This window comes from Talpa occidentalis, unplaced genomic scaffold (genome assembly GCF_014898055.3).
Source record: "Talpa occidentalis isolate TD23 unplaced genomic scaffold, MPIMG_talOcc4v2.1 talOcc4.4, whole genome shotgun sequence".
In the NCBI taxonomy this organism is placed as follows: Eukaryota; Metazoa; Chordata; class Mammalia; order Eulipotyphla; family Talpidae; genus Talpa; species Talpa occidentalis.
In genome coordinates, this window is record NW_023604295.1 from 119,141,158 (window position 1) to 119,153,572 (window position 12,415).

Consider the following 12,415-nt stretch of genomic DNA (forward strand, 5'->3'; position numbering starts at 1 on the left):
CATAAACTTGGCCTCATTCTGTGTTACAGTAAATATTTTGCATAAGGGCACTAAACTTGTTTGCTTATAATTGCTTCCCATTAGGCACTGAGAACAGCTTTGCTAATCCCAGGAGAATGTCACTGAGCACAAGCATTTGAGATAGTCTCTCTTACTTGTCTTGTTTTTCTCATGTAGTACCTCTTACTCCTCCTTCAAAGGAGGGCGTTCCTTGGTGACTTTATGATTGATTGATTGATTGAGATGATTAATACATTACTTCTTTTAAATGAACTTTTTTAAATTAGATAATTTGAATTTGGAGAAACAGGAAGGATTGTGGTATTTGGCCTGGAAAAGTCAGTGCTTTTCTGTGTCAAAATACAAATGTGTTGTCTAGAATCAGACCACCCTGTCTCCAAATGAATGTGCAGTGTTTCTTAATCACACTCATTAAAGGACATGTTCAGCTCCAGACTGTCTACTTATTAATTTACAGGAAAATAGAATGCAAGGAATCTCTTGCTTTGTTTCCTTTTACTAGGGTGGAGAATGATATGGTGTCATTAGAGATTTTTAATGTCATGTCAAGGCAGTGAAATAACATAACAAATATCAAATATCCGATGACATTTTAAGAGCATTTCAGGACAAATTAGTCAATCTGCAAATGATTCACTCTTCCTTTCTTGTCTACTAGAATTGGAATTCTCTGATCCTAGTTTGCACAAAGAAACTTCTGTGCAAATAATGAACATGTAAATGTTTTTGCATTATTTTTCCCTCCCATTTATCAAGCAGGACATCTAGTAATAGTTGCTTTGCCAATGATTCATCTCATATTTTTATGATGTGGTTGTATTAAGGTTGCTGTGATAATCTTGCAGATATGATCTCCTTTGAGAGATGACCCAGAAAAGATACAGCTAAGTCTATACTATAAAACAAAACATCCCAAAATGCTAAAGAGTAAAAACTTGCATCATCTGCATCATGCCTCCAGCTGATTATGAGCTCCTAGAGGATAAAGAGTCTATTTATCAGAAATTAGTGCTTCCAAGGCCAATGTAGCCCATGCTCTAAATGAATTGGTTGGTTTCCGTACCATTGCCTTGCACATTGGTGCCCTCTTCTGGAATATTGAATGCAGACTGAATAAAATGAAATTTAGAAGATCTGAGGGGGCAGAGTCTCTAGATGATACTTATTAAAGTTCTTAATTGGTAAAGGTGAATTTTGGCTTCTGTGCTGAAAAGAGTAATAGCTTTAGGGTTTTGATAGATAGGTTTTATTTATGGTTCTCTTGTAAAAGCACTGAAGCTACGTATAAGATGCAGAAATGTATTCCATATAAAAGTTAAAAATGAACGCATTTCAGGCAACTTTCTTTAGAGAAGTCAAATATTAATTTCTGAGCAAATATACAATGTGATTATTAGTTTACATTTAATAAAGTAGTGTCAGATACAGTTATCCCATGTGATCATCCAATTAATAATTTTATTTTATTTTTTATTTTATTTTATTTTTTTTGTGGGACCCTCACCGGTGGCTGGGGATTGAACTGGCGCTGCAGAGGCTGCAGGCAGCCTCGCAACCCAGCACTCAGCTGCTGCGCCACCAGGGGAGGCCCCAATAAATAATTTTAATGATGTGGGGGTAGTGATGAAAATGGACTTGGTGACAGCTAGCATTAATTGTTTACTACATGCTAGACACTGTGCTAAAAGCATTTAATCTTCACAACACTGTCAGAAGTTAGTAATGTTAACCTCCACTTTATAGATGAAAAACTGAGGCTCACAGAGAATACTGAACTGTGAGAGTACTAATACTAATCCAGAGTCCTGCAGCAAATGACTGATGGAACCAGTATTTGAACCTTGACAGTCTATTTTGAGCTTTTCTGCAGTTGCTTGCTTTCAGGATCTTCTAAATTAACAATTGTTACTGGCATACTGAACACTTGCATATAGAATCTCATTAATAAATCAAGAGATGCCTCCCAATTCTTTGATTATATTGAAATTGTGTACAAATGATTACATTGGTAGACATAATTCCATGTTGGCACATTTCAGTATTCCTTGGTCATATTGCATGTCAGGTGATTCCATGCACCTATGTGAGGTGACTGCTATGCCTGCTCTGAGTTTCCTTGAGTAGTGGGTGGTTGCCGTGGCTACCAGACAGCTCTACCTGAGTATCCTGTGGAATCTTATACTTACTGTGTCTTTCAGCCAAATTTGTGCATGTTCTTTTCTCTTTCTGTCTCCTGTTTTTCTCTGCGTGCACATACATACTATGTTACATATCCCCTCTTATTCCTCTTGTAATCATTATCTTAGTAGCATCATATTCCACCTTGTTTCTAAGTCAGAATAAACTTTCTGTGTGTAAACACAACTCCACATACATCACAATCACTATGTTCTTTCATTTAACTTTTTAATTTTTTTAATTTTTTATTTTTTTACATCATTGTTCATTTTTTAAAAATATTTGCTTTGTATCTTTCAGAGCTGACTTTACATTTATATTTGAAGGGACTACCTTTTAATTCAGGTCCTTTTTTCTTGACTAGCCTGTTTTGATAATGGTCCTAGCTGATTTCTCTGCCTTCAGTTTTGTTTCTCTACAGTTTTACCTCCATCTTACAAGCAAAAGTGATCATACCAAATCCAAGTCTGATCATTATAGTTCCCCACTAGACCTGTAGTGCTCTCCCATGGGTTATGGTCATGGCTCCACATCCTGACATTACATCAGAGTCATCTTGCACTTTAGAAAGAACAGTGTCAAGGCCTACTGCAGGCTAGCAGTCTGAGAATCCCTTGGGGTTGGCCTGGCATTTTCCATAAATTTCCCATGTTCTCGTTCTCGTATCCATGTATCTATTTGGATATGTAAACATCTCAAAGTGAAGTGACCATGTCTAACATGGAATTTGCCGTCAATACCTGCACAGCTTTGGTCTTCCTTATATTAGTTGACAAAAGAGCTGCCCTTCAGGTTGCTCAAACCTCTCATGATGACATTATTTATCAATGAAGTATCATTGTTTTACATCCTTTTGATAATAAAGGATTTCTCTGCTCAGGTATGGTCACCATAACTCTCCCACCACCTAAGTACCCATAGTATATGACCACTATATAAAAATGTATCTACCCCACTCCAAACTGGGATTCCTGATCATTCTTCACTTTATATTTTTATTCCATAGCAATTATCACCTTCTAACATACCATTTAATTTACTCATTTATTATAATTGCTATTTTTAACTCTCTGAGTTTAATGCTGTGATCACGTCCATTTTCATCACTACCCCCACATCATTAAAATTATTAATTGGATGATCACGTGGGATAACTGTATGTGACACTACTTTATTAAATGTAAACTAACTCATTTATTATAATTGCTATTTATTTTTAACTCTCCCCTCTTTCCCACCCCCTGTTTTGTTTGCTGAAGTTTATGAAGTTTATGAAACACCTAAACACTGCCTGTCACATGGTTGGGAATTTGTTAATTTGAAAAATAATTAGTAGTAGAAAAGGATTTGGTCACATGTTCAGCTCTGTGCCTCAGTGTCCATCTGTGAAATGGGCATACTACTACCAATTTCATTAGATGATTATTATGGAGGATTAGATGAAACAATCCCTAGGAAGCGCTGTACATAGTAATTAGGCTGTTAGGCACTGTTAGGTGAGTGGTGCCACTAGAGGGCTGTAGCTACTCTGAATACTCTGTCATTTACTTTTTCTTAAAGAGTAGATTATGTACTCTCTCTGCAATGCTTGAGAAATAAATGCTAAAGATAATGGCCAAAAATATTTCCTTCTTTAGAGGCAGTATATGTTTCTGGGTTTTAAGTATATCTCACTTTTGATGTACTTTGAACTCTTCTTGACTGACCTTTATTCCGACCCCAGGGTTTGGCCATTTGTACTGACTTTCCCAAATCTGTAAGCTCCAGGGCTCTGTGTCTGTATTTTCAGCCTGTAGAATGGCAATCAGGTCATTTGGTCATATTGCTCCCTCTCGTTCTTTTATTTTTCTACTTCAACTCTTTCTTCTGACTTGGTAGTTTATGTATAAAATTGACATAGGTGACTGCTATTGTCTTTTATGCACAAATCTCAGGGTATACTTTATAAATGTGGAAGCTTTTATACCTTAGCCTATCTAGACTATCCTTATATTCACTTTTATTAGAATTAAATACCAATGTAAAAATTATTAAAAATTCAAAGTAAATATGAAATAAGACATAATGAATTAGAAAGACTGCGCCACGTGTCATTGATGGCACAGCACAGAAGACAGTGGAGGAAGTGGGCCCAGCTACTTACTCAACGTGCACTGTTTTAACAGATGGTTATTAAAAACTTCAATCTCCTCTTGTACTGTGGATACAAAGTAGAATTCAAGGTAACAGTAAGTGAGACCGGTGGTATGTTGTAAAGGCAGTGCTGTAATAAAGGTGTATATCAGTTGCTCTAAGAATGTGGCAATATAGTTTTTATAAAAGCAGTTATTTTTCCTGACTCTTATAGGAGCAGTAAGATTTGGGTTGGAGGTAGTAAGAGTGGCTCAGGGCACAGCATCTGAAAGGGGCATGAGAGCACAGCTGTTATTTCTGAGGAATATGGCAGGTGAAAAATCTGAAAAAAGCAGTTGGGGTCTGTTTTGTGCAGGGCTTTGTATGACATACCACAGCATGGATTTTGTCTCATCTAAGAATTTTGTAAATGATGCATATTTATCACACTTGTGAGGGTAATGTACAGGTTGGAAAAGAAGAGTGAAAATGCAGAGAAAAGAGAGCTCTCCTTTTGTACTTATAGGACATTAGAGAAGAATCAGTAGATCATAGGCAACTAAGAGGAGATGGTGATTGAAACTATAGAAACATAAAAGCGGGTCAAAACAAGCCAAGAAGGAAGATGATTGTAAAACATGCTACCAGTTGACACTCAGAGAACGTCATTATTGGAATTCCTTAAAACTTAGAACAAATATTTCAGAAGATAGGGTTACTAGGTAAAATAGAGGATACCACAGTTAAATTTGAATTTCAGATGAAAGGTGATTTTTTTTTTTTTTTTTTTTGGTGTAGGTATGCCCTGGGTATTATTTGGGACCTATTTATACTAAGAAATTATCTGAAATTCAGATTTAACTGAGTGTTCTAATTATTTTTATTTGGAAAATCTTGTAACTCTGGTAGGATGAAAAGGTTATGGAAAGGCCTGGTGACCAGATTGAGTGATATGTCCCTTTTCTTGGTGATAGAGTGTTTTGATGAAAGAGCATTGGCACATTTGTTTGGAAGTGTAAGGTCCCAGGAAAGAGCAAGTCTTTTCTACATTTAAGTAAAAGGGATTTTACCTTATGAGATTGTGAAGTTACTTGATCAGGACAAAAAAGGGAAACCATAGAAAAGAAGGGAAAATTCCAGCTACTAAAAGCATTTAATGCTCAACAGACTAGATGGACAATGTCTTGTGTATTTCAGGAAACAAAATGGGGTGTTATCCCTGCTGAGAGGATCATCCAGTTTGCTTTATCAAGTGGCTGGGCTGCCTTTGTTGTTTATACTCTTGAGAGACAGTGGCCCTGTGTTCTGCCTCCTGTTTTTATTGGGGGTGTAAAAACATTACAGAAACCCAACAATAAACACTGCTGAAAATGTGAGGTCATAGTAATATGACCTCACAGGGAGTCAGGTCCTTGAAAGTCCTGGTGGACCAGCAGACACTGGAGTTGAGGGGAGAAGTATGCTGGGAAGGGGGTGATAAGGGGAAGAATGGCCCAGACGCGCCCACGGCTCCAAGATGAGTTTTTCCTGTGGTCTGTCTCACTGCTGGTGAGTTTGCATTGCCATCATATTCCAGGCTTTCTGACTTAAAAGCAATCTCTGTTCTTATTCACGTAATCTTATAAATCATGAAATGCAATAGAATGAAGCCTTTAGGAATGGAAGTGTATACCCTCGCTACATTCCGTATTTTCTCTTACTGAAGATTTTTTCAACAAGATCCAGAGAAGCCTGATGCACACAGATTTTTAAATGACTTCTTCTGATGATTGTGAGAAAAATAAGGTAGAAGTAGAATAGACTGGGCTGGGCAAGGTAGTAGAAAGAAGAGACAAAGATGAGAAATGAGAAACATAAAAAATAGGAGTGATTTTTGACCACATTTAAAAAAATATTTGCTCATTAGACTGTTTCTTGTATTTGGACAGAACCTGTGTAGTATTCTTTATGTGAGATAATTTCTTGTTTTGCATAAATGTATGCCCTGAGACATTAACAGTAAGTAGCAGTTTGAGAAGAAAATTCTTTTATTGACTTTTTTTTTTCATGATAGCTAATATATAGAGAACTGCATGGAACACAACTCCAGGATTTTATTTTTATAATTATGAAAATTGCTTGATTGTAGCTAAAATAGTTCTGAGTAAATATTTCCTATTTCTATCAATTATGTGAGAAAACACAAAGCAACTGTGAGTTGTCCCTTAAAAGAAATTTCTTCTATGAGTATACTTATTGTGGCTTTGCTGTGTGTAATACCTAAGTTTTCTTTATTCTGTAATACTCAATTTTCTGGAAGGGTACATTTCTCAAAACTAGCTGGTAAGAAGAACTCTGTAAAGGAAAGTTTAGGATGTAAAAATATCCAGATACATTTGCATTAAAATTTCACCATAATGAAGCAACTTTCTTAAATTGATGGGTATTTCTGTTGGAAAATTGTTTAAGGCGATTGGTTGAAGGTTACCAAATATCTTGGTTTGTTTAGGTCAGTTCCAGTTATGTCTTGTCCTGGCATTGACTGTGATCTAGCATGTGACTTTGACTTTTAAGAAATGAAGTATTTTTTATTAATAGTTACAGTAAATAAGTCAGCATGGGTTTGCTAACCCTCCACTTTGTACTTGCAACTTCTCTGCAGTCTCATCTGGAATGTGTGAGTTGACATGTGCATTGACAGAATTTCAAATAGCTGAATCTAAAAGACAATGTGGGATAACCTCTCTTTTTTAGATCCCTTTTGAGGAAACAGCATGTGGGGTTCTTGCTGATACAGTGAGCTGGGAGCTGGAAGGAGCTTGCCCTCTGGCAGCAGTGGGGAGTTCTGGGACACTGCAGCCCCAGGAGCTGTGCGGTCACTAGAGCTACAAGGAGTGATAGTGAAGCTACCAGGCCACCACTGGGTTGGTGGATTAGTGGGAATCAGGAAATTGTAAATTAGGCAGAACGGAAAAATAGAAATCAAGCAGTTCTGCTCAAATGTGTATTCATTTGTGGGGAAATGATTTTTGTCACTTAACATTATAGTCTTTAATTTGTAATGCTTTTTTTAACTTGTTAGCTTTTTGGAACAATTATAACTATATATTATGATTTTTATCATCTCTGTTTCCTCTTCAGAGTGTCCTGATTCAGACAATAGATGGTCACGCTTATAATTCAAGCCCTTGGGATAGAGCAGGGGCATGCACACTAGGATTGTGAACCCCTTTCAGTCTAGCCTAGAATGGTTTTTATTTTTAAAATATAATAACCAAACAAAGAAGCATATGTGGCAGGGACCTGATATGTCTGCAAGTCTGAAGTATTTACTATCTAGTCTATTGCAGAAGAATTCTAACTATGTCTGCCTTAAAGTCTGTGCTGTATTGAAAGGCTACTTAAGCGTAGTCGGTTATTATGAACATAGCTTTGTAATGTTACAAGTTAAAAGCTAAGATTTGGAAATTAAAGTTTTCATTGGCTTTAATGTTACACATGTATGATGTGACATTGTACAGCCAGCCTAAGATTGTAGCTTGTGACCTCTTTCTAGAGTAAAGGTTCTTGCTGTGTGGTCTGTGGTACTTCCTGAGACCATTTCAGTAAGTTTGTGAGGTCAAGGTTATTTTAGAACAACAGTATAGCATTGTTTTCCGTCTTCACTATGTGGATATTTGCTCTGAGAGGACAAAAGCAATGATGGAGTCTAAGCACACAGCAAGGTAGCACTAAGCTGTTCTAACTATTACGTTCTTCAATTCTATGCATTCAAAATACAAACAATGGGGCCTCCCTGGTGCTACGGGGGGGTTAAAGTCTCAGTGCTATCAAGCTATTGCCAACCACTTTAGCCTGAGTTTGATCCTGGCCAGGGAACTGACCCACATGGCACACCAGACCTCTCCTACCTCGCCCGCTGCTCCCCTCAGCAGTGTATTTCAGTAGATCTGCCTGTTCTGCTCCCCACTCTTTTTCTCTGGTGAATCCTCTTACCCCCACATCTCTGGCCTGTACCCCAGTTCTTGTATGCATAAATAAAAAAATTAATCTCTTAAAAAAGATACAAAGAATGCCCAGTAAAAAGGACCTTGATAAAATAGTACAAATTAATTGCTTTTCAAGTGATGAGGACATCACTTTTAATTTCACATGTGATGAAGTAGAGAATAGGCATTAAGCATTTGTTATGATTGTCTCTAGGAAAAGCAGTTGTATGTAATTTGAGTTGCGAACCACAGACTAGTCCCTATTTACATGGAATGCCATATTTTCTTGAATATATGGCTGACAAACTGGTTATTGGCAAACATTTTATTGAAACTAGAGCTTTAAGGAAAACAATTGGTGATGTTTGCTTGCAATGACAAACTTTGAGCTTTCAATCAAAAATTAGAATTTGGAAAACATATTTGCTACCAAAATCTTGACACCTTTTCACTACTTAAGGGCTTTTCTGAAGATATTAGTGTGCACATTAATGAATGTGACTTTTTTTGTGTTTTATAATTAAATGTGTCAAAAAAATATTTTGCAAATAACAAATGCATGTTGCAGAATTTTGCCTGGATAAAAGATACAGTCCAAGTGTAAGGTTTTAATGTATGAATGCAAAAAGTTCATTGATACTATTTTAGATTCTTTTTTGCAATTATCCCTTCTCTTATTTTGGTGTTATATCAAAAAAGAATATCTGAAATAAAGAATTATCTAGAAAGGATATTGAAATACTGATTTTCTAACTGAATATCTGTGTGAATCCAATTTTCTTAATCTACTTCAATAAAACCAATACATTGTTACAGATTAAATGTGGAAGTGACTATGAGAAGAATTCAGCTATCTTCTAGTAAGCCAACCACTAGAGGAATTTGTAAAAAAATGTGTATCACTGTTGCTTGTCTCACTAAATTTTATGTTACTTTTAAAATATAGCTATTTTTTTAGCAAAAGTATATTTTACATGAAATGAATTTATTATTTTTAAATGAACTGATTTTTGAAAATTTTGGTGAATATTAATAGGTATAGCTCACATAAACAAAGGTCTTTGGAGTCTACCATGCTTTCAAAAAATGTAAAAATTCTGAGACCAAAAGGTTTGAGAACTACTTGTCTGGTATTTAAGCCATCAATTCTTTAATGCATGAAGTATTGTAACTGAAAAAAAATATGAATTATTAAGCATGAAACAATCTGATTTGAAATAATTTTCATTTACTTGGTTCTACAGTGTCATGATAATGATAGCTATTTTCTTTTTTGTTAAACAAAAATCTTTTTCTTTTTTTTTTTTTTTCTCAATTCTGACAGCAATGCTGGGATGAAAACAACACTGCTAGAGGCTCATTCTGAAATGGGGAGCACTGAAATTGTGGAAAAGGAGACAGCAGAAAGTCTCAGTAATGGTACCAGCAGCAACATAGAAGCAGCCAAAAGGTTGGCCAAACGCCTTTATCAACTAGACAGATTTAAAAGATCAGATGTCGCAAAGCACCTAGGCAAGAAGTATGTTCTGTCCCAAAGCGGGCGTCTGAGTTTATTCTTTTGTGTGTGTATTTTAACAGCTTTGATTTTAATAACCAAATCTATTCTGTTTTCTTATAGCAATGAATTTAGCAAACTAGTTGCAGAAGAATATCTGAAGTTTTTTGATTTTACAGGAATGACTCTGGATCAGTCTCTCAGGTATGATAAAACATCACTTCTCTTCTTTGCCTCAAATAATTCATTCTGAGAAGAACAAGTAATATGCTGCATCTAAAATGATTTTTTTAAGCCCTGATTATTTCATAAACTTCACTTAGAGTATACTCTAGATATTAAAAGTTGTAGAAAGTGAGAAAAATGTATTTTCATGAGATCACAGATGAACTCATATTCTGTACCTAGAAGATAATGATAAGTCTTGAAGAAAACACAATCTGTGAGAATTTGGTTTTGAAAGATCAAAAAGAAAAGGCACAGTTTACATATATAATTCTACAATATGTATTTTCTAATCATTTGTTTACAATAGCCAAATAGCTTTTTAAGGCAGTACTTTGGAATTAACACATAATTGGAATAAAGGTGAATAGCAACATGACAATTAGCAAAAAATGTGTAACACTTGCATTATTTCAGGCAGCAGCACTTCTTGGGGATCTGTTCACATGAAGGGGCTTAAACATACTGATACTCACTTTTCACACCACATTTTACTGTAAATTTCTCCAAGCAGCTGGAGGTAAAAGCTACTCATCATTTAATCTTACCAACTTTATAAAAGTGACAGAGCGTGGAGAAATTTGGGGGTTATTTTATATGACCCTTTAATTTTACAAATCATGAAAACGAGGCCTCGGAATTAAAGTATCTTTGGAATAGAATTTACAACAATGATTCATTCTGTGGCTTTTTGCACGAATCAGGGGTCCTCATAGATATTCTAAAGTAAACAGGTAACAGTATAGCTTTGCTTTGCTTTCTGATATAGCATTTAAAGGAAGTTGTGAGAAATAAATATTTGATTAATATCATTGAGATAACAAAGTAAAGGAACAGGGAAACATTTTTATAATAAAAATAAGATTTGTTGTATGTTTCTTTCAATAGTAAAATTTCATAGGACAGTTTAAATGATTTTTTTCTTCCCATTTTACATTTAGGAAAATGCATCTATTTTATTAAATGTGGGTCATCTGGATTTATCCATAATAGCACCCATAGTTAAGGGTGATTTAAATTAATGTGTGGTTCTGGCATATGTTCTGTTGTACAAAGAAATTTTATCATGCATTAATTCCTAGTTTTAGGAATAAATTAGGATTTATCTCTGATTTCCTCCTCATGTAACAAATTAATAATATATGCAGTGAAAGTAGGTAAAACAAACATCAGAAATCTGTGCACAAGAAAATATAATTGCAATTTTAACAGTGGGTCAGTGGTTATTACAATTACAATATATAACAAAATGACGAAGAGAAAAGCCTCTGATGCACAGAGAATTTTAAAACGTAGCCTATGTGGTTACGTGTTTAGACTTGTGTTATCAACCCAGTGATCTTTTAAAATTGACTAGTTGACACTTCTTCACATGAGGAAATTATTCACCTTCCTGAGACTTTTCTTGAATTGCCACCTTTTTATTACCCAGTCATCTTTTATACTGACATTTGACAGAATTTAAGTTTCAGTATAAGTTGATACTAAATGGCCATCTATTAAGTCATTTTTTTGAAATAGCTGTAGAATATCTTACTTTGCATAGTTAATATCTTATGTTAATATGAAGTGAACTTTCAAATGCAGAAAGTATGTTAACATATTCTGAAATTTCACTGTTCCCCTAATTCTTTTTTAGGTATTTCTTTAAAGCGTTTTCTCTTGTGGGAGAAACTCAAGAACGAGAGAGAGTTTTAATACACTTCTCCAATAGATATTTTTATTGTAACCCAGATACCATTGCTTCACAAGGTAATTTGATGCAAGTGTTACAATTTTTTCTTAACTACAGTTATTTTCCTTATTATGAAAGTTAAACATTATTTTGGAAAACAAGGAAAGTTATACAGGTGAAAATGAAAATCATCTAGATAGCTCTACCTAGACATAACTATTAAATATGACTTACTTCCTTTAGTCTTTCTTTCTATATATAAAATACTTAATATCAAATTGGAATCATTAGTTTCTATTATCTTTCCCTTCCAGTGTGAGCATTTTCTCATGTCATCAAATATCCTTTTAAAGCATCTTTTTTTTATTTTTAATAAATTTTATTTTTATATTCCCCATACAATTGCAACCCCCTTATTTTGATGACTGTATATATACTCTTTCTGCCATAGTATGATAATATACTTTTTAAAAATTGCTCACACTTTTTCACTGAGATTTTACATGCAGAGTGTGCTGCAGTAAATGAATACTGATTTTCTTATTTCTTCTCCTATACACCTGGTCTCTAAACTTCTTGATGAGGTGCATGTCTGCTTAGTTTTGTGGTTAGGTTTCAAAGCTCACTGGTGTTTTGTTTTATAGTCATTGTATCAACATTCACCACTTACTTTGATGTATGATTTTAATGAATTCTGGGTTCATATGTATTATACTGTTTTTAAAAATCTACTTTAAACTG

At 34.9% G+C, this 12,415-nt stretch overlaps 1 protein-coding gene across 6 annotated transcripts in view; it reads left to right on the top strand.

Moving 5' to 3' along the window:
• Positions 1–12,415, top strand: part of PSD3 (pleckstrin and Sec7 domain containing 3) — a 507,571-nt gene that overhangs the window by 284,973 nt on the left and 210,183 nt on the right. For 5 of the 6 annotated variants that reach the window (XM_054700958.1, XM_054700957.1, XM_037526196.2 and 2 more), the window contains 3 exons: positions 9,604–9,798; positions 9,898–9,978; positions 11,639–11,751. In XM_054700958.1, the coding sequence (XP_054556933.1) occupies positions 9,604–9,798; positions 9,898–9,978; positions 11,639–11,751 (389 nt within the window). Of the gene's footprint in view, positions 1–5,719; positions 5,860–9,603; positions 9,799–9,897; positions 9,979–11,638; positions 11,752–12,415 lie in introns of those variants that run through there. The other variant, XM_054700959.1, reaches the window with a different exon arrangement.